The sequence below is a fragment of the Branchiostoma floridae genome, chromosome 11, assembly GCF_000003815.2.
Source record: "Branchiostoma floridae strain S238N-H82 chromosome 11, Bfl_VNyyK, whole genome shotgun sequence".
NCBI classification, from domain to species: Eukaryota; Metazoa; Chordata; class Leptocardii; order Amphioxiformes; family Branchiostomatidae; genus Branchiostoma; species Branchiostoma floridae.
Window position 1 is genome coordinate 19353374 of NC_049989.1, and position 25246 is coordinate 19378619.

The 25246-nt window shown below is 41.7% G+C and overlaps 3 protein-coding genes across 3 annotated transcripts; 1 reads left to right on the forward strand and 2 right to left on the reverse strand.

The window, feature by feature from the left end:
• The first annotated feature begins 1660 nt into the window (after positions 1-1660).
• Positions 1661-12472, forward strand: LOC118426074 (AH receptor-interacting protein-like). The gene is made up of 6 exons (XM_035835333.1): positions 1661-1779; positions 5548-5727; positions 6104-6277; positions 6958-7045; positions 10387-10617; positions 11206-12472. The coding sequence occupies exons 1-6, from the start codon at positions 1696-1698 to the stop codon at positions 11412-11414; spliced, it is 966 nt and encodes a 321-aa protein (XP_035691226.1). The 5' UTR covers positions 1661-1695; the 3' UTR covers positions 11415-12472.
• A 779-nt stretch (positions 12473-13251) lies between these two features.
• Positions 13252-16428, reverse strand: LOC118425814 (O-acyltransferase like protein-like). Its single transcript, XM_035834911.1, has 4 exons — positions 16291-16428; positions 15217-15436; positions 14489-14631; positions 13252-13454 (listed from the first exon to the last, which is right to left on the reverse strand). Exons 1-4 carry the CDS (start codon positions 16360-16362, stop codon positions 13260-13262), a joined length of 630 nt encoding a protein of 209 aa, XP_035690804.1. The 5' UTR covers positions 16363-16428; the 3' UTR covers positions 13252-13259.
• A 116-nt stretch (positions 16429-16544) lies between these two features.
• Positions 16545-24229, reverse strand: LOC118425335 (nose resistant to fluoxetine protein 6-like). Its single transcript, XM_035834144.1, has 6 exons — positions 23603-24229; positions 23162-23325; positions 22316-22406; positions 21893-21995; positions 21422-21525; positions 16545-16750 (listed from the first exon to the last, which is right to left on the reverse strand). The coding sequence occupies exons 1-6, from the start codon at positions 23865-23867 to the stop codon at positions 16545-16547; spliced, it is 933 nt and encodes a 310-aa protein (XP_035690037.1). The 5' UTR covers positions 23868-24229.
• Between the last annotated feature and the right edge of the window lie 1017 nt (positions 24230-25246).

Consider the following 25246-nt stretch of genomic DNA (forward strand, 5'->3'; position numbering starts at 1 on the left):
GTCTATTTTGAAAAGTTAAAGGGTCATTCTAAGCCTTTAGAAAGGAACAACTCAGTTTGCTCAACTGATAAAAGAAGGCTGTCTGTTTAATCAAGTCAATAAACGCGTGATAAAGCTACTACGACAACCGGAATATGGTAATTTGTGTAATATAAGGCGTGAGTTTGTACAAATTACCTAACAGTTTTATGACGTCAGCAGATTATTTAAAACACACACGACTGTTGCCGGGTGGGGAGATGAATTTAGATATGCGTCCCGATAACTGCAATATAATCGGCACAAAAAGTTTGGACTTTGATCACATTTCCGTTGTTTCAGCATCAATTTCAAATGTTTTGTATATCATTGGAAAGCTTGTGTAACTCCCTAATGATATGTAAATTGTCATTGTAAACGAGTTCCAGGCCTACGTAAGTGAGTTATACATAAACAAACAAAAGAAATGTTCCGAAAATCTGACAATTGATTCAATTTTTATGACAAAAATAAGGGCTATAACATCTATAACTTGACTTAATTCGCTATCCCTATTTACTGACGTCAGCCGCTGTACTCAGTACAAACAAACGATTGCGTCCGACAATCGATCTAATGCCGAAACATTCCCCACCCAATCATGACAGAAATACACATGCTTTCGTCTCAAATTCTTTTCATATTTTCATAGTTCACCTTTATTCGCTGGTTAACCTATATCCGTTGTTATCCGTTGAAAACAGGATATTCTGGGATATCAAGTCGAAGGAAGGTTGTATTAAAATTGTGACATTTTTAAAACATTCAGCAGTTTGAAACCACCATTGACATCCCTAAATATATCCTGTATTCAAAAACAACGGATGTAGGTTACCACACGAATAAAGATGAACCAGCGCTAATGACCTACGTCATATTTCCTAGCCGGGGCCAGGCGAAAAATTAAAGTTTATTCCATTGAATAAGATCAAGACATGATGTTGAATTATTCATTTTTATTTAATTTGTGTTTTTGTTGTTTTATATCGTTATTTTTCGTTCCCAAAACTTCCAGGCCGGACCCCTTTGTGGAAATGTGACTTAAGCCTAATACGGTATTTTATGATTTTCATAAACACACGACTTTGGACTTAATTATATTTTGAAGGGACTCTTTGAGCCCAGTCGGAGTAACGACGTTATGAGACCGTAACCATCTTTGTGAACGTACAAATTAAACCTGCTTGAGAAGAAGAGTCCAAGCAGACGTGTCATGTCAGCTGGATGAAAAAAGAGAAGAATTTGGCACAACAGGGACAGATAAGTTGCCACGGGATTTCAGTCAGTCTTTTGCAGTCTATAGTTACCATCTACCACTTCTCTACCACATTCCGCCCTGGCCGAATAGTAATAAGGGACTTTTGCCAAGTTTATATAATAGGAATAAAAGCCTAGTAGTCCTGAGTTAATTGGCCTAGGGGTGAACTGACCGGCCGGCAGACGTGATAGCTGGATAGACTGCGAAAGACTGACTGAAATCCTAAGGCAATTTTTTTGTACCTATTAGGCTTATTTCTTCTTTTTTTATCCAGCTGACACGTCTGCTTTGAGACTTTAAACAACGTCGTGCCTGTCACAGCAGTCTGTCGGCTGCACTTCTAATTCCTTCCCACAGGTGGCGCTGGTTCAATGCGTTTGGTGACGTCAGAACAGCGCTAGCGCTGTAAAGAAACAAAGATGTCGATGTGGGAGCCAGGAGTGAAGAAACGCGTTCTGTACGCCGGTACAGGCGATGTGGTGGACTACCAGGAAGGCACCAAGGTAAGGAAATTACGTTGTCCCATGTTCTTAAAGCATTCAGCTCTTAGCAGGAAGACTCGGCTTTGGAGAGACGACATTTCGCTTGGTATCATAAGGGGGAGGGGGCGGTTAGTCTGTGTGTCTGTTTTGGTATCAAATACTGGATGAGAACTAATTGCGCGACATATTTTTTGGCGAAGGTAAGGAAATTACGTTGTCCCATCTTCTTAAAAGCATTCAGCTCTTGGCAGGAAGACTCGGCTTTGGAGACGACATATTTCGCTTCGTATCAAAAGGGGGAGGGGGGCGGTTAGTCTGTGTGTCTGTTTTGGTATCAAATACTGGATGAGGAGCTAGGTTCCGGTAAGCGATTTGCAGAGAATCGAACGGGGTGAGACTGTTCACGCAGTGAAGGAAATCGATCTGGTGCGATTCTCTTCACTTGAATGCGGAGCGCGCACGGCGATGGTGAGCCTATACTATCGTGCGAGACTATTCCCCTGGTGATGAAACGCGCACCAGCGCGATTCTCATCACTTGAAGGCGGAGCGCGCACGGCGATCGTGAGCCAATACTACCGGCAAATTAAACGGTCGAATATCTTCACTTGAAGGCGCCGCGCGAACGCCCGCTATTTTGAAAGACGTCGGGTACGGGTGCTGACACACTTTTGACAGCGATACTTGTCGATAACGTATAGTAAGACTCACTCTGAATAACTGTTACTTATCTCTGGGTTGACATTTAACCCTTTGCCGGGAATGTAGTAACGTTACTAATCACGTAAGTCAGCAACAAATCAGAGACAAATAGCTCACGTAACACCCGAACATCGTTATTTATTTCCTACTATAACCTTCTACAAAACAGACTTACATTATACCACTGCAAATTCATAACCTTACATGAAATATATACAAATACATCCTACCTATGTATTCAGAGTTTACGCTACGATGTACAAAACTACTCACCCTTACAACTCACACAACGTTTACAAACTTCGTACAAAATTTAGAACATGGGCCGTGATGTGACGCTACACTACAGTATATCATTCTCATTAAAGTCATGAAAACAAATCGAGCGTTTGCTATTTTATAATTAAATCAAACGAGCGTACAAAACGTAGACCAACAAGTATCGTATGTATTCAAAGCTTACACTACATGCCGCAGTATTTACCGAAGTATTTACAGATTAGTATGTACAAATTTACAAAATCGCTACGAAATTGTCGGATAACAAAATGGCGTCTGCCCACGCTATCCCGGCGTCCTTTGCAGTATGTTGCCCGGCTTCTCTTTGTTTTGTACCTGAAAGAAAACGCTGAAAAGAAAAGTAAAGACAAAAATTAGCAATGGTTAATTACGAAAGAAATATGATGAAAAAATCGTCAATAAAGCCAAAGAATGAAACATCAATTGTGTGGAATTAAACAAGTCTAGGGTTTAGCGATTACAATCTAGTGGATAAAATTAACAAAAATCAACTCCCGAAGACAAATGGCGCCTGCCCACGCGTCCTCACCAACATACTGCTTCATGTTGGAGAAGATCCAGCAACATACTACAAACAGGCCGCTACTGCAGCTGCGGCGCCCAGACAGCCAGCACTCACGCAACCACCGGTACCCCAGACACCTGTCGACCAGCACGCCTCAGATGACACGCGGTTGAACTTCTCACTACTAGTACAAGAACAGACAGAGGAACAGACAACCACGGAAACTGAACCGGCAGAGGTCGAGGCAGCCGGTGTCCATCAGGTGCATCGTGATTTATTTTTGACACCACCAAAACTTGATCCACAGTACATTTAGGTCCATCGTAATTTATTTTTTACATTTGAATATACCGCCAAATCTTGACCCACAGAACATTTAGGTGCATCGTAATTTATTTTTTTTATTTGAATATGCCGCCAAAGCTTGATCCGCAGTGCATGACGGTTTAGCGTCACCATGCCAAGACGCCATGTTTTTCTTTGTCCGAGTAGCGTAGTTAATGTTTCCACGTAGAATTTAGATGCTTATGTACGGTATATCGGTCTGCTACGATAAGAAATTGTGACAAATCATATGACAGTGTAAATGTATCCGTAAGATTCTTAACAGTTCTTGAAGGTTTATTATTTTTTACATTCAAATGTGCCTCCAAAGCTAACTGATCCGCAGTGCATGACGGTTTAGCGTCATCATGTCAGGACGGCCATGTTTTTCTTTGTCCGAGTAGCGTAGTTTGTTTCCATGTAGAATTTAGACTCTGTACGATATCTCGACCTGCGTACATCTTTATTCCATCGTGTAATATTTGTACATATTCATTCCATCGTGTAATACTTGTACATACATACATCTGAATACTAGTATTAGCTGCACGTCGCTCGTTCGGCCAGCGCCAGCCTGTAAGTTCATGTACATTTCATCTTCATTTCACTTTAGCGCTGCTCAGAGTTAGATCGAAACTGTCGACGTTCCATTTGTACCTGCAGAAAAAGAAAACAATACTATTGATTTAACTTCATGTCCTTTTTCATTCTTGATTATGATACAAATGTTGAATAAAGGTTTGTAAGTGCATCTCAGTATCGTGAGTGCGTTGTTTGTGCCTTGCTCAATCCTAGTAACGTTACTTAACTTACATGTACAATACATTTGCCCCCTCCCTCCGCTGGGTACGTTACTGGTGCGTAATTTCGGAAAGGCGTACATGCCGGGAAGTATAATATATATATGTGCTGACAAATGAGCAATAACTGTTACATATAATCCGGTAGGATGAGCAGTAGGTCGGTAGTATAGTATTGGCTCACGATCGCCGTGCGCGCTCCGCCTTCAAGCGATGAGAATCGCGGTGGTGCGCGTTTCATCACCAGGGGAATAGTCTCGCACGATAGTATAGGCTCACCATCGCCGTGCGCGCTCCGCATTCAAGTGAAGAGAATCGCACCAGATCGATTTCCTTCACTGCGTGAACAGTCTCACCCCGTTCGATTCTCTGCAAATCGCTTACCTGTTCTTACCTGGGATGAGAACTAATTGCGCGACATATTTTTTGGCGAAGGTAAGGAAATTACGTTGTCCCATCTTCTTAAAGCATTCAGCTCTTGGCAGGAAGACTCGGCTTTGGAGACGACATATTTCGCTTCGTATCATAAGGGGGAGGGGGGCGTTTAGTCTGTGTGTCTGTTGTCAAAATTTATACTTGATGAGACAATTGAAGAAGCTACAATTATGTACGGAAAGGTGTCATATATGAAATTTGAACTATTGTTAGTATCTTAGATATACAATCCAAAACAGTAAAGACACACTAAATTAAAGTTGCATAGACTAAGCTTGTACTTGTAGTACTTTAGTACTATAAATTATGGAAGCCTTTGATAGCCCCGCTCCCCTAAAAAAAGGAGGGGGGAAGGGGACATGACTTGAAATGTCTGACGATTTTCAAAATTATATGTAGTTGCTTGTCAATAAGTACGTGCTACTAGTGTCTGGCACATTTACTTCACAATCATCTTATTATTTCATTAACGTTATTTATTTATTTATTCCTTTAGTGCCAGTGATCATTATATTGATTATTATTCACAGTCTGCTATCCGAGGGACGAAGCTAGGTACTCATTTTCATCTGAGTGAAGTGGGGAACGTTGTATTAGTGCCTTACCCAAGGGCACGCGATTGATGACACAGCAGGGTTTGAACATGGGACCTCTTGGGCCTAAGCCCAACGTGCTGCCAATTACGCCACGCGATCTCACAATATTGATCTTATATTCCTCCTAGGCCGTGTTCCACTACGAGACGTGTAAGCTGGACGAGCCGCCGACAGTTCTGGACGACAGCCGGTCCCAGGAGAAACCCATGGAGCTCATCTTCGGCAAGAAGTTCAAACTGGAGATTTGGGAGAAATGTCTGATGAGCATGCGGGTGGGCGAGGTGGCAGAGTTCGTGTGTGAGCCAAGGGTAAGTCAACAGATTAGCAAGAAAGATAGTGTTGTTGTTTCAAATTGCAAGTGAAAGTGCTGATTGGGCTAGTGTATGACCTACTAGTACCCGACTTGCCCAATAGTAAGACAAGTAAGACTTTTCCATTGAATGAGGTTTTGATTGTAACTTTTCATAGCATCAAGCAATGGTCAACATAGAAAAATAGAGGCAAAAATAAGAATTCCATTGCTCGAATTGAAAATGTATATATAAGCGACATTTGAATTTTGGGCAAGTGAAAGGTTCGTTTGCGCAAGTAAATTTTAGATGTGCTTGCCCAATGGGAAAAGTGCATTTTAGAAAACTTGTCCAACTCTGCTACTATTACACTATGACGGCCTTTCCGTACCAGGTGGTTGCTCAGTACCCCATCGTGGCCAAGAGTCTGCGGGACATCCGACAGGGGAAGCAGGAGCACCCTCGCCACTGCTGCGGCATGGCGTCCGACAACAGCCTGGGGTACGCAGACTTGGACGAGCTGGTTAGACAACCCCAGCCCCTGGCTTTCATCATAGAGCTGCTCAAGGTTGGCTGTTTACTGTGTATCATATCATAGCCAGAATATCAAAAGCTTTCATTTCATGTTGAAGTTAATTCTTTAACGGTTTATTTAAGAATTCAAACAACATTGTTTCAAACGTTTCAAGCATGGCAGCCAAAGTGGCTGAATTTCTCCAGCAGAACTTGTAGTTTTGATATTTTGAGTTCTGGAGATGCAATGGGCTTGATATTTAAGTGGTTGATATCTTTTGCAGCAGAGAGTAAGGCCCAATCTATACACAGTTTTTGCCGATATCTGTGGATATGTCGGGAGGGATCTGGAACGTTGGCCACGGGACACCAGTGGCGCTTGCAGTCATAAACAGCTATATGGCCTAATGAGCCCGCGTTATATGCTACTAAGCCCTCCAGAAGTCGGGACACATCTACACACGCACGGAAGCTGTCGGGGACCCCTGCTAAGCTATCGTATGAATGCTCCAGACCTTTCGGGAGAAATTCTGCCGATATCTTTATGGCGATATTGCAGTTCCATCTAGACGCTGAAAAAAAGCTGTCGGCGAGAGGTTGTCGGCTCGCCGATATCGGGAAAAACCGTGTCTAGATTTTGCCCAAGTACTGTAAGTTGTGTCCTCCTAAGGGCATTTTTGAATCTGCAGGGGCCAATTTATTTTCAGACTTAGATATGTCTGTTTGTTTGTTTAGGTGGAAAAGAAGGGAGAGTACAGCCAGGAGGCGTGGCAGATGACACCAGAGGAGAAAAAGGCAGCTCTACCTCGGCTGCAGGAGGAAGGTTTGTTTGTTTGTTTTTTGCTTGTTTGTCCTTTCTCATGTGGTTGTTCAGGCATGTCCTTGCCTGGTATGGCCTAATTTTTTTTTGAGGGGGGGGGGGGAGTGTTATGAAGTCTTTCACTAAAGGTGGACTCTCACTGCATTTGCAGCACCAGTGCGGCACTGCGGGGTTCGTAGATGAGTCAACGAATTTCAGAAATGAAGAACAAATTTTCTGCCGTTTTCTGTATTTTGTTGTCTTATAAGTCATACTTTTACGTATTACGCAATATGTAGATTATTTAAAATCACGAAAGTAACAAAGCAGTGCCGCAGTGAATGAACCCTGCAGTGCCACACCGGTGCCCCAAGTACAATGAGATGCCACCTTAAATCATTATATTTATTATCTTTTTACAACAAAAACTCTGTGAGTTCGTATATACTTGTTTTAAAAAGAGGGAATAGGCAAACAATAGTTTTAGTAATAGCATAGCTCTAGATAGTTTTATCCAATTGTTTGATTGTAGCACTACCTATTAATAATAGTATATAGTCTTTAGTATCCCATGCAATACTATTGAATCACTGCATTTAGCCCATGTGGGCAGGAACATGCAAATAAAGATCTCTATGATCTTTCTTTTTTCCCCAGGGAACAACCTGTACAGATTGAAACAGTTCCACCAAGCTGCTGACTAGTACATTTTTTTTAAGTTGTACAATCTTACACTAAGTCGTTTCTTCAAAATTTTTTTTCCACAGGGAACAACCTGTACAGATTGAAACAGTTCCACCAGGCTGCTGACAAGTACATTTTTTTGGTGTTGTACAGTCTTACACTAGCAAGTATACAAAAGTAACGGGTTCCGCACTGGTGTTCCAGTGCTGAATCAATGGGTCGAATCGGCCTCAGCACTGGTTTTCCAGTGCTGAAGAAACGTCAGCACTGGTTTTCCAGTGCTGAACGGCCTTGTTGCAGTGCTGAAGCTCCCTCAGCACTGGAATTCCAGTGCTGAACTTTTCCGAGCACTGGTTTTCCAGTGCTGAACTTTTCCGAGCACTGGTTTTCCAGTGCTGAACTGCCGTCAGCACTCGGGTACCAGTGCTGAACTCGCGTCGGAGAGGCGGCGAGCCAGTTCAAAGGTCATTCGGCACTGGTTACCCAGTGCTGAAACCGCCGTCAGCACTGGAACCGAGTGCTGATATACAAAAGTAACGGGTTCCGCACTGGATTTTCCAGTGCTCGGGAACTTTTCAGCACTGGAAAACCAGTGCTGAAAAAACTTCAGCTCTGGGCTTCCAGTGCTGACGATTATAAAGCACTGGAACGTTCCAGTGCTGAACGTAATATTCATTCGTAGCATGCGGTCCGTACGGCTGAGTTATTTCCTTTCGACTTGTTACCTTGTTTGTGTGCTATGAATGTGGTCCCCTGCCAAAGAGAAAACGGCGCTGATAAAATGGCAAAACAATATAAGTCTCAATCCTTTATGTTTCACCTGGCAGTTGTAGTGTAACATTTCCATGTATCTCCGTGTATGTAGTTGTAGTCTGATAGTTCCATGTATTCACGAAATGATTTGTTCATTTTGAATTTTTACCGGGGTGCCATTTAGGTAATTTTTTTCTCAGTCTGTATATATTTTTTTTCTGATGCACTACGTATAAATATGTTTTGTTCCTTAGATTAGAGATTTTGCGTTTTTAGTAGTTCTTTTCATCGACTGTATACATTTTTCAAACAATTGAATAAAGAAAGAGATACAGTTCAGGCACAACTTGTACCATTACGTGACAAAAGTTTGGAACAAATAATATAACGTCATTTGCTTGGTAAGTTGCTCTTGTTTTATTATGTCCGAAGGCATAGCGGCGCCGATAAAAAGGCAATACGACAAGCTTCAAACCTTTATGTTTCAACTTACAGTTGTAGTCTGACATTTCCATGCATCTTCGTATTTCACGAAATAATTTGTTGATTTGGAATGTTTACCGCGGTGCCATTTATGTCCTTTTAAATTTTTGTCTTTTGTACTTTTTTTTCTGATGTACTACGCAGAAATCTTAGTTAGATTAGAGATTTTGACCGTATAATACAGCTGTCGATTTACATTTTGTACCAGAATGTACCCTAGCTATGTATCAATCGCTACCCATTGATGTACTACCACTACTACGTATATATTTCTGCTAGTGATTGGACCCAAATTTTGTAGAGAACTGTATCAATTTACCGTTGCCGTTTTGTCCCGACTTTATTACGTTTTTAGTAGTTCTTTTCACCAACTTCATCAGGCTCCCTTTATACATTTTTCAAACAATTGAATAATTGTATAGGGAAAGAAGAGATATAGTTTAGGCACATTACGTGAAAAAAAGTTTGGTACAAATAATATAACGTCACTTGAAGTTGCTCTTGTTGTTTTATTGTGTGCGTGCGTGTGTTTGGCAGTGTGTGTGTGTTTGGCAGTTTCTTTGGTAGGCTCAGTCGTCCGTGCAGCTCACGGTTTATAGTCAACACTACAAGTGCGGTTCCTCTTGTTGTAACTAAATTGGGACCTTCCAATGACCTTTTGGCCAAGAAAATTAAATGTTAGATGATGGCGTTACATGTGAGGTGAATGAGTAATGGACCATGAATACGGCTCGAGCTGCGGTAGATATCTATGTATATAACGTTACCACAGTTGTTTTGACAAGTTACTAACGTGATTGAAGACGTTTTAGACAGGTTATTTTCATTATAATTGTAAACAGCAGCTCATGCCGCCTTGAGTCGTGTCGCTAGAGTCGGCGGCTTCAGCACTCGGTTTCCAGTGCGGAATATTTGTCAGCACTGGATTTCCAGAGCTGAAACGTCCTCAGCACTGGATTTCCAGTGCTGAAACGTCCTCAGCACTGGATTTCCAGAGCTGAAACGTCCTCAGCACTGGATTTCCAGTGCTGAAACGTCCTCAGCACTGGATTTCTAGAGCTGAAACGTCCTCAGCACTGGATTTCCAATGCTGAAACGTCCTCAGCACTGGATTTCCAGAGCTGAAACGTCCTCAGCACTGGATTTCCAGTGCTGACAGGAGGACATTCAGTGCTGAAGCTGCCTCAGCACTGGATTTCCAGTGCTGACGGCGGCTCAGCACTGGACTTCCAGTGCTGACGACCACTTCAGCACTGGTGTTCCAGTGCTGACAGAGGAGACCGTTACTTTTGTATATTTGCCTTACACTAAGTCTTTTCTTCATATTTTTTCCCCAGGGAACAACCTGTACAGATTGAAACATTTCCACCAAGCTGCTGACTAGTACATTTTTTTAAGTTGTACAATCTTACACTAAGTTGTTTCTTCACAATTTTTGTCCCCAGGGAATAACCTGTACAGATTGAAACAGTTCCACCAAGCTGCCGACAAGTACGCGGAGGCGCTGGGCTGCATCGAGCAGCTGCTGATCCGTGAGAAGCCCGGAGACGAGGAGTGGGTCGGTCTGGACTCCCGGAAAGTCCCGCTCCTCCTGAACTACTCCCAGTGTAAACTGATCCTCGGGGATTACTACCCTGTTATAGAACACACCACAGCTGTCATCAACAGAGATGAGGGTATGTTCAACCTTAGGCCTAGGGAAAAAAATGTTGTGTTTCCTGTTTCCCTACCTACCCTAGACTTTTTTGGGGTGGGCAGTGGAATTACATAGCTTCCAGTTAGAACTTTTATTCAGTCTGCTTCCTATTGAAGTGAAAACACTGCTTGCCCTATCCAATAAAGAATAAATGTATCTATTATGCACAACATTCAAGTTTGTCATTGAAAGACAAGTGTCCTCATGCATTTCAGTTTACTTTGTTCAACTGTATTGTAATATGTCACATTAAATTTCTGGCCAGCCTAAGATTTGGTGTGCACAGTTCAAGAAAATAAGTGAACTGTGTTTTAAAGCACACCAAATTTTACAAATTCAACTTCAAAATACCTCCAGACTGTGAAAGTTTTGTGACCTGACATTTCAAAACACTTTCTTCAAATAACTAGTAGACAATGCTGTTTCTGCAGATGACCTACTGAGGCATACTGACTATATATGGCTATATATGGTCAAGGCTATATATGTATTGCAAACTGCTATAATTTTTTTATTCCAACAGAGATGAGCTTATACTGCTAACATGGCACCATTTTGTCATCCACAGGGAACGTTAAAGCATATTTCCGGCGTGGGAAAGCCCACGCGGCCGTCTGGAACGAGAGAGAAGCGCAGGCGGACTTCTCCAAGGTGTTGGAGCTGGACCCCACCCTGAAGGGAGCCGTGAGGAAGGAGCTGAAACTTCTAGAAGACAGAATAAAGTCTACCGAGAAAGAGGAGTGGGGAAAGTTAAAAGGGAAGAATGTGTTTGGATAAGAAATCACTGCTCAGGGCAAAAACATTCCACACAATTCTTCTGTTTTGCAAATACAACAGCCATTTTCACTTTTCATTTAAAGGTACAATGTACATGTATATAAGTAAATGTAAAGGTAAGAATTTTGTTCATGTGTTATTATTGCTACTAGTGGTACACATTCTTATAATACTTTTCAAGAGCCATACATATTTCTAGTATCTCAGTATAGTTAGCTTCTCTAGCTAAAGGATTGTGTTATTGAGATAAAACTATAAGTTAGAATAGGGTAATCAACTGACTTTAATAGTTCTGTCTTTGCCCTTTCTTTTGCTAAGTGTCAAACTTATTTATTTATCATTTATTACCTGAATGTTTTCTATTATGCTCAATGCATATGGACCCCAGAAAGAGTAGAAAATTTAACAATATGTGTTTTATCAGTTTCATAGATATGAATCTGTGGTTTACAGTCTATATAACACTACTAAAACTTTATCTTCAGGGTAACCTATATCTGTTTAAATGCAGCATATTTAGGGATATGATTATGAAACCAATGGACAGTTTCAAACTGTAATATTTTGAAAATGTTTTCTAAATTGATTTTTAGATACAGCAGATACAGGTTATCCTATGGATAATTGTGAACTAGCATTACATATACTTTCTAGATTCTGTGTTTTCGCTGTAGGTGTACAAATCAGTGTTATTTGTTGTATGATAAGATATTTCTATGTAAATTCAAATTGCTAACACAGGATTTAACAAGCCCAATTGCCAGGGGCAAGTGAAAGCACTGACCGTGCCAGCGCATGTCGTGCTGTACTAACCTTATCTGGGCAGTGCAATTTGCAGTTGCAATACTTTGCAAAGTGTTACCTTTGTGTGCTAAGAAAGGAAAATCTGTCTGTGATTTTGACAGCTTTTAATCTATAGACTATGTAGAAATTTGAAATTTAATGTATTGAGTACATACATGTATTCACCCAGTTGTTCTATCTTAAGGCAGTATAATACCTTTGCTTATGAATGTCAGTCTTGAACTAAATAAAGACAATCAGCTATGTTCTCTTTAGTGTCGGGTAGGGTGAACCCTCCTCTTGCATTTGTCCAATGTTACAGAAAGTGAAATCACCACAAGATTACATTTCGTGTGAAGATTCATATTTGACGGGTATCAAATAGTAAAAGATTTAAACACATTATTTCCGTTTACAATTGTAAAGCGATATCACCAAGACGTTTTCGGCCAGCCCTCTGGCCATCCCCAACTTCACATAAGACGGAGCCTTTGTCATGATAACCAAACAGATGTGTGGTGACAGCAGCGCATCAAAGGCATCAACAGAGACGGGGGCAGATAAAGACTGCCAGGGACCTTTGACCTGTTGCTGACGTCATACTTCCGTTTAGATCACGTAACTAACATAATTAGTTAATTAGTTTTGTTTCTTGTTCACTGAAGGTTCTCCGTTAACAGTGGTTTCCTTAGTGTCAGCGGTGATAACCTTGTTGGTCACCTCGAGCTCGTTGACGCCTTGGGCAGCTTCTGCTGAAACACAAGTAACACCATTAGATACATGCTACATGTAGTCGTTTTCTATACAGAAAATGCAAATGCAATTTTCAAACTAATGGTACCCGGTCCACCCAAATTTTTACAATATTCAAAGATCTACAATACACTTTGCATCGTCTTATCAACTCATTAATGAGATAACATTCATTTTCCAAAAGAAAGGCTTAGAGTTAGACTTCAAGACTGAGGGGCTGAAAGCGGACGCTTTGCGCAAGCCTGTATTAGTGTATTTACTTTTAGTGACTTTACCCTATCAGACCAAAGGAAATGAAATAATGTAATCCTATAGTGACATTATACAACAGATTCCTTTCTCACCTGTATCGTTCTGTTCCTTCACTGGTTTGTGTTTAGACCCACCCTGTCTCCCCCTGCCAAGAATGAGCTGTTCTAGTTCCATGCATGGCATCTCCACCATGAGCGAAGCAGCAGAGGCAGAGACAAACGTCACCACGATGATACCAAAGGCGGTAACACACTGCGGGGAAAAAAGGTCTCGACTTTTTATACTACTTAGAACATTATCATGATAATAACTGTATTGCAAATTACGAGGGGCGTTCAATAAGTGATGCCCCTGACCCACTTCCAGTTGTCTGATATAGATGTAATTTTGCATGTGTGATGATTCATTTCTCTATGGGTAATGTTGCAAAAAACAGATCTGAACTAATTGTGGTTTCTGATTTATTGGTGTTTGAACTGAGTCAGGTGTGAAATGGACCAGGTGTGAAATGGAGCCAATTGAGTGTCGCGCAGTGATCCGGTTTTTGTATTTGAAAGGACGCACACCAAAGGGGACTTTTCATGAAATGAAAGAAACTCATGGTGATAATGCCCCATCATATGACCTTGTAAAATTGCTGGCATCCTGAATTCAAACATGGCCGGAAGTCTGTGGAAACAGCTCCCAGACCTGGTCGTCCCTCTTCTGCCATTGATGAGGCATCTGTTGGAGGACCAACCTGGGATGTCCTACAAAAACGGTGTCCAGAGCTGCATCAAACGATGGGAGAAATGCATAACTCTGGGTGGTTCCTATGAAGAGAAAGACTAATAACTGTGCCAAGTTTCATTAATTTCCTGCTATGGGAAATGGGTCAGGGACATTACTAATTGAACGCCCCTCGTATAAGTTAATTAGCACGCTTTGTCCATATCATGATATTTCGTGGCGAAGTTGCCCTGGGGTTAGGATCTAAGAAGGCTGTTCGACGTGGTTTCGAACCCTAATAAATGGCGCACTTTTTTACCAACCTTTTTATCAAGTTACTGTGTGGTTGAATATTTCTTCAAGAAAATTATGTAGATGGCCTAATATCTAATAGGCATATCTTGTATATAAATGTTAGAAATGTGTAAATTCCCATTATTGTCTTTGTAATGCTGTCTGTCTTACACATTTACCCTCAAACATCAGCAGTGCTGCCTCGAAGGTCAGGGTAATGTCTTGATGCAATTTGGAATAAATGGATAGATAATGTAAATAAATATGATGGTAAAACAATTTACCCAGTTTGCCACAGAAAAGAAGAGAAGTGTCTTCTGGGACATGGTGTAGGCGTGGAGTATTATGGGATGTACGAGGTAGGCGGCATAGCTCAGGCGACTCAGGGGAGCCCAGCCTCTCCAGGACAGGAACTCCGTCACGAGACCTAAAACGCAAAAGGCAATAACATTGCAGATTTGTAGTGCTTTTGATGTGGCTTTTGATATGATATATAATGATGATAAAGATAACTACGGTGATGATGATAGTAAAAACATAATGACGAGGCCCTTATTGGAGGTTTATCTTTTGTGAAGACAGTGGAACATGAAATGCCTGACGTTTTGGTACAAAGATAAGTTTGTCTTGGATAAATTTTCAAGACCCTATTTCATGTATAATAACAATTCTTATCGTTACTTATTTCATTCCCTGTTGTCTTATATAGGTGTTGGCCTTCAGGCTTCTAAGTGTCTTGCCTGTGGAAGGGTGCTATAAGGGTGGGCCTATGCCTAGGTTACATTTCAAACCGGGGCCCGACTGGGCATTTCGGGAACGAAAAATATAATGTAAAATAGACCAAAATATAAAAAAGTAAGATTTCGAGAGTCGTGGTCATGATTTTTGTTTATTTCTAGGTATATATTTTTATTTTTCGTTTCATAAACAGCCCAACCGGTTATGAGTTATGTGACCCTAGCATTAGTAAGGTTCTTAAAATTCTGCTCTAAGGAAATTTCCACACACTTACCTCCATATCCGACGCTACAGGCGTACACAAGCCAGGCCACACTGGTGGCGAACAGGCTGCGGTAAAATGCCATCCAACCCGGGTTGTCAAAAGTGGCGGTTCTGACTTTAGCCGAGCCCACGGACTGCAGGACCATGCCGTAGGTAGCGAAGGTGTACTTGGGGATTGTGAGGAGGATGCACACAGCACAGCTAACCATCCAACCGAGTAACATGAGCACCTGAAACAGAAGAGAATTATGAAGAGGGTGATACAAACGCTAATCTCCAAGCAGATCCTACAATGGCATAAGATAGTGCCAAACTGGCCAAGGAGTGTAGTCAGCCAAGAGGTGTCCATTTGCCTGGTTCCCCAGTAGCAAAACACACTCCTAGGCCGGCTTCACTCCTCTGCCAGCTTTTGATACTAATTAATTATGCTACCGTAGGATGATGCTTAGCGGTAAACTGAACCAGTCGACAGTATATATACCCCCGTCACATGTAACGAAAATCGATCGGACGACGAGTCTGCGAGCTCTAAACTACGAGGAGGCATGACCCTGGCGGGAAGGGGGAACTCTGCCATTTCTTCGTCGACATCAGAGTCATTCCTCCTCGTAATTTTGAGCTCGCAGGCTCGTCTTCCGATCGATTTTCGTTACATGTGAGGGGGATATAAAATGTGTAAAAAATAATGATGTCTAGTGCGGGGAGCAACAACCTTCTGGATGACAACTCTCTACATCAAAACATGTAGCATTGAATAAATGACTCTAGATGTAAAATGTAAAAACGGATAACAATATGTTTTGTTCATTTGTGTTATTTTTCTACATTTCTTTACATTATCAAAGTGCAAAATATTCCTCTTGCTCTGAATGTAGGTAAAAAGATAAGACGGGTCTCATATTTTGTACGAAAAATATTTTCCCCACTATTCCCTGCCTCCTACTTTCCTACAGCAATGTGATGATAACAAACTACATAACATTACAGTAATTATGCTAAAAATAATACAACCCAAAATTCATTAATATCTTAAGAATACATTTTGTTGTCTTACATATACTTTTTAGATAAATGTCTACCGTACCTTTGTCTTACGGGTATTGGGCACTGTACGGTTGGTCTGTAGGAGTAGATATCCTAGCAGGATTCCTATCATGTACGGACCAAGGCGTATAATTGTGTCACGGTTGTGATACGACACTGTGAAAACGCCATCCTTCCTGAAATGATGACAGCTTTCAATTATTGGTTGGCGCATGGCGTCATGTGTGACGTCATGTGTGACGTAGCTGAAAGCGTTCGGCCCGGGGGATATATATATAACTGTTAAAGCTTTTATCATACGAACACAGCTAGACGTTTATGATAACATACTGTACCTATGTCAACCTGCATCACTATCGTGTGCCCGTAGATGATTAACATACAGCTGATCACCCGGATGCCATGAAGGGTCGAAAGTTGCCCTGGATGCTGGTACGTGTCCAGTAACTTCTTGGTGTTTTGGTACACAGAGAAGCACTTCAAAAAACGGTCAGTTTTGCCTGGAGAAAATAAAATGAAATGAAATCATCACGTTATTCATTTTCAAAATCTGACACAAAATTGGCATCTACCATCCAGAAGAAAAGTCTAGGGGGCCAAAACTTACACACCTTATTATCCTTTCTAAGAGCTTTCAACAACTGAAAAAGCATGACTAGAGCAAGTCTAGAACACAAAATACCAAAACCTGAAGTTCAGCTACAGTACCATGACATGTCGCTAGAGCGCCCTGCCGAACTGTAATTGATGCCATTTCTTTGTCGTATAAAGGCATACCCGCATACCAAATACTTGCGTTCTTTGGTTATCTTGCTAACAAACATCGCTCTGACATACAAACGGCAGTCAATAAGTTTACAGTTTCACGGAGGCAATGAGCAGTAAAAGTCATGGGGAAATCGAAGGCAAGTGGAACTCGAACCTTTTTTGTATGCTGACCTACCTGATGTCTACATCATTTCACGGGCATGGGCTTTCTGTAATGAGTTCGATCAAAATGTCTACTGAGTTCCATCAGCAAAAAGCCCCGTATCCAGCCGTGTTATAGCCTGAGTCTCCTCTATTTGTGGAGATGACAGGAGAGAATCGGGAGCTATACACTGTGCGAAAGGGTGTGATTTCCGGACAAAGTCGGAGTTGACATATTTTTGGACATGCTAAATATTCGGACTGCGTCCGGGCACGATGTTCAATATTTCCCATATCTGGAAATATCATGAGTCAGGAATTGTCTTGTTATGTATCCGGACAAATAAGACTTTCCTGTTTTTCAAGATACGCGCCATTGACGTTTCTTGCCTCCGAATACGTGATATGTTCTACATTCTTTGCATATCCAAGGTCCATATATTTCGTTAAGGAATACCCGGGCAAATTAGGAGTTTGCACGAAACATGATGTGCATTTTTTCTGGGCCATTGTCAGATGACATTTTCATATTCATTATGTCTCAGAATGTCATGAGTCATGAAATGTTTTGGCACATGCCCAGACGGATAGAATTTCCCGTTCTTCCGAATACGTGTCAGCGACGTTTCATGTTTTCGAACTCATACTATTTTCTTTTCCTTCCATTTACGAGACATATCCGCGACAGATATTCCATGGATTTTAGGACAGATTTGGAGTTAGCATATTCTGACCGTTACTGATAAAGGTATTCTATACGTGAATTGTGAATCGGTGATTGTTTTATTGCGCATCTGAACAAATAAGACTGCAATTTTTTGCCGAAATTTTCGCTCCTTCCAAATTCATATTCCGTTCCATTTACGACAGATGTCCAAAACAGAAACATTCCAGAGATCAGTTTTCGGACCACTTAATGGTTAACAAATTACTTTTCTTGTCATACATGAATCTGAGATTGCTTTGTTGGGTATCCTAAAAAGGTTTCCTATCTTGTCAAATACACGCCATTAACGTTTTTGTTTCTGTATATGTGTTTTTATTTTACAACGAGTATGCCCGATGTCGATGTATGTTTACTCTTTAATTTTCTGGTAATTGAAGCTTAAGCTACCATATACATGTGCAAATATACTAACATCGACATTCACAATCAAATGACACAGAAAACAATTTTTGCGATGGTAATAATTATGAGTCAAGTATTATTGTTTCTTTGCATATCCGGACAATATCAAGAACAACATTCACTCAAAACACTCCACCCCAGCGGTGCAGTTTGGGATAGGTCCATGTCCGGATAATATCTTGAACAAAGTTCAGTCAAAACACTCCACCCCAGCGGTGCAGTTTGGGATAGGTCCATATCCGGATTATATCTTGAACAAAGTTCAGTCAAAACACTCCACCCCAGCGGTGCAGTTTGGGATAGGTCCATATCCGGACAATATCTTGAACAAAGTTCAGTCAAAACACTCCACCCCAGCGGTGCAGTTTGGGATATGTCCATATCCGGACAATATCTTGAACAAAGTTCAGTCAAAACACTCCACACCAGCGGTTCAGTTTGGGATAGATCCATATCCGGACAATATCATGACAAAAAGTCACTCGTGATATTGAATACCAGCGTTGCTATGTGGGAATGGTCCATATCCGGACAATATCACGAGGCACTCGTAAAGCGGTTATGCAAGCTGTGCAAAGTGCCGAGCAGACCAGTGCGTTGGCATGTCAACTGTGCGCCAGGCACTGGGGAAGTCGCTGCAGATAACAGCCTACACCGCGCCACAGCGTTTGCTGCTGTGTACAACTTTGAAACTGGTAAGTACATGATGCATTTATTCACAAAAATAATGCACAATGCCATGTGTTTCTGTGAAACAGGCATGATGGATGACACTAACTTGCTTGGAACCATCTGGAGGAGTCCTTAGGTAACAAGACCATATTAGGAAGTCACATGACTTGACTAGACCAATAGTAGACCAGCTGGTGACAGCAGTTAGGTTTGAAACTAGATTTGAACATCAGTTGTCGCCGCCGCTAGCCGCTAGCCGCTACCGGACCAAGAACTTGAAGAAGTGAGTAGTGTAGCTCTCTAGTACATATATTGTATATACATAGCAGTTACCGTTCTTAGTTCCGTATATGTCTGTCAGCAATGTCTGGTATCCCTTCCTAGTGTTTTGTGTATTTAATAATTAGTAGTGTGATCTTTTTGTAAAGATTGTTGTATGATAGATCACTTCTCTTTCAGTTGGAACCCCCGCGTGTCATCCCCGGCTTGTTTACAAATTGCCCGTTCCATAGTTAGTTAAATTCTCATATTATTTTGTGCTGTAAGTGCCGTAACAGTTGCTTCTAAACTTTTCTGTCCTGTTGTTTTGGCTGGCTAAATCTTTATAGAACCAAGGAGGAACTGTAATCTCCTTACTACTGGGACCAATGTGATTGTGTGCATATTCAAATTCCATTCGTTCTTTGGGGTCCTTATCTGTGCCATCTGTGTGGCCCTCGCCCTTTGATGATAGCCGACTCCAGATTCCTGCCTTTGTCCCCCGTCTTGTCCTGCTGTGATTGTTATGGCCGTGTTGTTTGAATAATTTTACATGTACCGTTCATGGGTTCGGGGCAGTTACAAGCCGTTCTTTTCCATTCCAGCCGCTGAGCCCCTGTTTCCCAATCGCCTGTCCTGCCATGGCGACGACCGAGGCCTACCTCCTCGTAACACTTAAGACAGTCTGTGCCCGGTGCCGTTGCATCCTGCCAGAATTGTTTCTACTCTGAAGACGGACAGTGCCGGAGCGGGCTGTCCTCGAGACGTGCCGTCGATATTGCGGGGTCTTGCCAGAGCATCTTCCGTCGCCAATGATCGTCCACTACCACAAAGACGCAGAAGAGGGCTCCCCGGACGATGATTCCACAGTCAACACGATACGGACTTATAGAGGACTTGAAAATGGACTGTCGTACTGATTTCGCAATTACATTTTTATCCTACGAATATTGATTGTATGGTATATAACGTTAGACTTGTGTCGGATACTGTACATTTGATATTGTACATTTAAACTGATCAGTTTTGTTATGATGTTATTGACTTGGGCTTGATATTATTGGATCTGACAGTGATTGTCTGAACTGTTTAACTTTGGCTTCGTTCGAGCTTCACTTTTTGTGAAGACCAATGAGGTTGTAGTGAGCTAAAACTTCCTTCGTATGACTAAGAGACAAATGCATATTGATTTGCCCCTTGACGTTAACATGATCTGTTCCTCCACATAATGTATTTGTTGTGATACTTGTGTCATCTGATTTATACAGGAAAGTCTTTGAAAAGCTTTCACAAAATGTAGCCTTACCGAGTAAGCATTTTCGGGGTTAAAACGGACAGGAAACGTTAAATATTAGGTATTTAGCATGATCGTAAAGTTACTGGATATTCTGAAATAATGTGTTGTATTGTTCCTATGATGTTTCAGTATACCTTTAGTTTATGCAACCTTTCCGAGGCGTAATAGCCCCGAACGCGCTCAGAAAATATGAAATATTCGGAACGTGTTTTGTCTCCAAAGTGTCCGAGAACGTTCCATAATTTGGAATCCGGATATGAGACATGATAATACGGCTCCATTCTGGAATACGGAAATGCTCAGCATATGCGACCATTCCGGGGCGTAAAAGTTCTGGACGTGATCAGAAAACATGAAATATTAGCCAATGTCTTTTGTCTCCAAAGAGTCCTAGAACGTTCCATTACTTTGAATCCGGATATTCGACATGATCATATGGTTCCATTCTTGACTCCTGAAATTATCCGGATTTATACGAAACTAGTATTCGGAACGTGATTTGTATCCAAAGAGTCCGGAAACGTTCCATAACTGGAAATCCGGATATGAGACGTAATTATTTGGTTCCGTTCCGGACTGCTGAAATCATCCGGATTTATACGAAATATTCGGAACGTGTTTTGTCTCAAAAGAGTCCGAAAACGTTCCATTACTGGAAATCCGGATATGAGGCAGGAATTAAATGGTCCCGTTCCGGACTCCTGAAATTATCCGAAAACGCAGGGGAGTCATGTCAGATTTCGTCCGGATATTGTCCGGATATATCCAGAAACGGTCCCGATCCGGAGGTATACAAACATAGAAACGTCCGGAAATGACACCCTTTCGCACAGTGTATAATAATACGGCTTGATATCAGGCTAATCAACAAGCACATTAGAAGAAAAATTCTGCCATAAAACTTGCCTTCTGCCAGACGGCGTTTTGTGTCTCCTGAGAGACAGGTTGTACAGATGAACTCGTAGAGTGCGGAGATGACCAACAGCAAGAGAATGATCGCGATGACGACACTTAACAGAGATTGGAAAAATCAGTCAATCAAGTAATCAATACGTCAATTAACGATCGATATGCATTCAATTAAGAGCTAACCAGAGCTTTCTTTAGCATAGAAGGAAGCAGCGTATTTTCGAGATCAACTTCCGACATTGAAGAGAGACGGGCGGTGACACAGGTCATCTGGCACTTACGACCCGACCCTGCAGTCACGCTGCTCCAATTTGGAGTATCGGAAGTTGGCCCAAAATTTGATTACGTCCCAATTTTAGCAAGTATTGGTTGCGTAAGTATAAAAAAGTTATGCCTTCATTAACATTGTGTTTTAAGATAAACAACACGGAGAAATATATATCAGGTGATTCTAAAATTCCCACTCACATTGCAGTGACAGCACTGTTTGAGTAAGTGGCGTAGTCTTCTTCCCTCTGACACAAGACTCCTTCAATATTCCAAGATGCTATGGGTTTTAGGCCAAGGAGACCTCGAGAAAAGAAACTCAACATTATCTTTTTTTAAAAATTCTACTACGCACCAGCTACACAAACATCCACACATATATGGACAAAGATAATACCGGTCCCAAAGCCTCACCATCCTCTGTCAAAACGAAAAAAAAATAATAAGTAAGCAAAAGAATTATTTCCGAAAAAAATATTTCACGGACGTGCAGCCACACCTTCACTAGTAAAATCAAACTGATTGCCAATCAGGATCGCCTCATTGTTTATAAGTAAGGACAGCTTAGATATACCCTAAGGTTACATGAATCTTGATCCGTTCCCAGACCTATAATTGCAGTACCTGCGTTTGCCAACCGTGTAACGTCCACATCCGCGCAGCTGCTCGGAACGCACACGCCTTGTACATAATGCTTCACACCCGCTGCAAACTCCTGCAAATAAGTTTTAAAACTTTTATATTATAGACGTCAATGTTGCCATGACAACATCTCCCTGATATATAGACCCGTGACCAAGGTCAGCCCTGGAGGGAGCTGTAGGGCACACACAGAAACGCACGCTCACATGCACATGCACATGCACATGCACATACATACACACGGAGGTCCCTTGTTTGAGGAGATAAGAGACACAGCAACTTACGGTCGGCCATGCGTATATATTCAAGTCCGTTTGAGATGCGTATAACGCTCTTAGTCTCTATCAGACTCCACAGGTCGCGGGAAAAATAGTACAAATTGGACAAATATAGATACATAGCATGCCAGATGAGTTAGCTGACCGTGAAGTATGGTTAGCGACCCAGCTAACTCGTCTGACATGTTACCTGCTTACGTTTGTCCAATTTCTATTATTTTTACAACGACCTGTGGGGCCTGGTGGAGGTTAATACTCCCATGCGCGCAGGTGTGACCCCACCTTAAGGGTCCTTCCCGGTCTGAGGGGTTAAAACTGTCGCATGGTCGCACCTGGGGCAATTACTGCCGTATTGGCGTCACACACACACACACACACACACACACACACACATACACACACGTACACACGCACACACACACACACACACACACATAATCCCACAAACACAGTCCGCGGTTCTGGCTTCCCAGGGCTACACCACACCATGCCACACCATAATACATTCATTCATACACCATATGTACGTATCGATATTGAATACTAGTACCTTTGGTATCCCTCCCCAGTTCAGACGACAGTACGTGGCTCGAAAGTCTGAGGGTAGGTCAGGAGCGTTGTTGGCGTCCACCGTACATCCCTGGTAGCTACCAAAGTCAATCCACTTCCCTTCGAACAGACCCGAAGGGACCCTCTTCCCAGTACTGTCCAACACTATGGGTAAGAGAGGGAAACCGAATGTCAAATGCCAACTACTTGCCAAGCAAAGAACAGATAAGACCACGAGGTTTTATGGCGTGTAAAGTAACATATAGTAGTGACATGTATCCTTGCTTTCTTTTGAGTTGAGCCTGTTAAGAATCAGAATATAATACATTGTCGGCCGTCTTGGTAAGTAGATTGAGTTTACTAAAAATCGTCCTCGAGGCATGCATGTACATAAAATTCTCACGGTAATAGGACTTTCATTCATTCCAGCATGAACACTTACTTCGACCGGCGTAAGTCTTGGACGCGACAGTATCATCGTGAAGTTTCGCGCTCTGTCTGAAGCACAGTCGGCTGACTTGTTCGGTGTTGACCAGCTGATCCACCATAGTCCAGTTTATCGGCTTATTTCGAGCCAAACCGACGAAATGTTCCGCAAATTCCCAGTAGGTTGGAGACAGGCCGTGTTGTGTGTTGTCAGCAGTTAAAGTCTGACAAGCCGTTGATAAGAATAGCATCGCAGCTATCATTGTAAGTTTCGCGTCCATGGTTTCCCTTCTCGAATTCGGCTAAAGTTTGTGGTAAGTGTGGTGTACCAACACCTGGATTTTAGACAACGCTGTTTTCATGCTAATCTTGTTGACCTTAATTAAGTGGGTCTAACCGGTTTTTCCCTAATTCGCTCAACACATTTTTTCAAGTTGTTGATTTCTATATATCAGTGCCAACGACTCCTCACCTTTGCCGAGAAAGTCCATGTTTTCGGGTGGATGTCTATGTGAACGCGATAACTTGCCTGGATGGATTGTTTTGGTATGTGGGCAGGTGTTGAGTGAGATGATTCCATCTTGTGCCCCCTAGGGGCTTGCTCTGAATGCGCCCAGCAAGGACGTTATTTCACGTCATTGGCCTGATTTTATAGCCTCTAACAGGCTTCGTGGATCGGTGGTCTAGTTGTAGAAATTGGACCAAAAAAGTCAATAGTACGCTAGAGGAGTCGGCCGGCCAGTAAATACATTAGCCAGGAAATAAAGTTAATATGACTGCCAACGAGTTGTCAACGAGTATCCAGAAGCACAGTGCAAAAGTAATTATCAAGCTGAACCAAATATATCTTAAGAGCTACAAAGTTGAAGTTTGTCCAATGGTTGTTCACATTATAATGTGTTACACCTTGCTGTAATTTAATTGTACTTTCGGAGGGCCAGGTTAACGCTTTCTATTGCAACTGCACTCTTGTCCGGGTTCAATGTCAAGTAGCCGATAAAATTACGTTTGGGGATTCAGAAAAATATTACTAGCAGAACTGGTACTCTCTCGTATGGAGTACAGTATGCCTTTAAAGACGTGTTTGCCGTCAAGTACCTATGGGCCTGGCCAATTGAAGGGTTGCTGAAAGTGTCATCTATAGTAAGTCTTAAAGGAAGACAATATAGATTTTAAAAAAACCGAAGCAAACAATAAAACAGTAACATTGTATATTCATTTTCTTTCATTTGGGAAGACAACTGTTACAGTAATACTTTGCTAGTAAATGTGTCAATTTTTCATACTTTGATGAACATAAAGTAAAATGTGTCTCTACATTTCTCACCATGTATCAAACAACAACATGTATAATAAGGTCTCCATGATATAAGATTAAAAAAAAAAAGATAAAACTATTGGATAGAATGGCAATGTAAGCTGTCCCTACGGATGTCAAATACATTGTCAACAAATAAATTGATAAAGCAAAATAATAACTTGATAAAAATAATTTTACCCTCAACTACATTTCCATGTAGAATGTAATTCTATGTCTCAGTCTACATATACCTGTATAACGTATGTATAATAACCAGTAGTTGTTGTTACACTGCTACTTCTGCTAGGATTCTAAACTAAGCCCAGATGGGCAGTTTGCAGGAACAAAAACAAGACATAA

What these genes read in the sequence shown, in the direction of transcription:
- LOC118426074 (XM_035835333.1), top strand. Translation starts at nt 1,696, where the DNA reads ATGTCGATGTGGGAGCCAGGAGTGAAGAAACGCGTTCTGTACGCCGGT. An exon ending in AGTTCGTGTGTGAGCCAAGG is followed by an intron (nt 5,728 to 6,103) that starts GTAAGTCAACAG and finishes TTTCCGTACCAG; the next exon opens with GTGGTTGCTCAGTACCCCAT. An exon ending in TGTCATCAACAGAGATGAGG is followed by an intron (nt 10,618 to 11,205) that starts GTATGTTCAACC and finishes TGTCATCCACAG; the next exon opens with GGAACGTTAAAGCATATTTC.
- LOC118425814 (XM_035834911.1), bottom strand. Translation starts at nt 16,362, where the DNA reads ATGATAGGAATCCTGCTAGGATATCTACTCCTACAGACCAACCGTACA. An exon ending in CCAATACCCGTAAGACAAAG is followed by an intron (nt 15,437 to 16,290) that starts GTACGGTAGACA and finishes CTTCTGTTTCAG; the next exon opens with GTGCTCATGTTACTCGGTTG. An exon ending in TCTTTTCTGTGGCAAACTGG is followed by an intron (nt 13,455 to 14,488) that starts GTAAATTGTTTT and finishes TTTTCCCCGCAG; the next exon opens with TGTGTTACCGCCTTTGGTAT.
- LOC118425335 (XM_035834144.1), bottom strand. Translation starts at nt 23,867, where the DNA reads ATGGACGCGAAACTTACAATGATAGCTGCGATGCTATTCTTATCAACG. An exon ending in TACACGGTTGGCAAACGCAG is followed by an intron (nt 21,996 to 22,315) that starts GTACTGCAATTA and finishes TCTTTTCTCGAG; the next exon opens with GTCTCCTTGGCCTAAAACCC. An exon ending in AAAACGCCGTCTGGCAGAAG is followed by an intron (nt 16,751 to 21,421) that starts GCAAGTTTTATG and finishes TATTTTCTCCAG; the next exon opens with GCAAAACTGACCGTTTTTTG.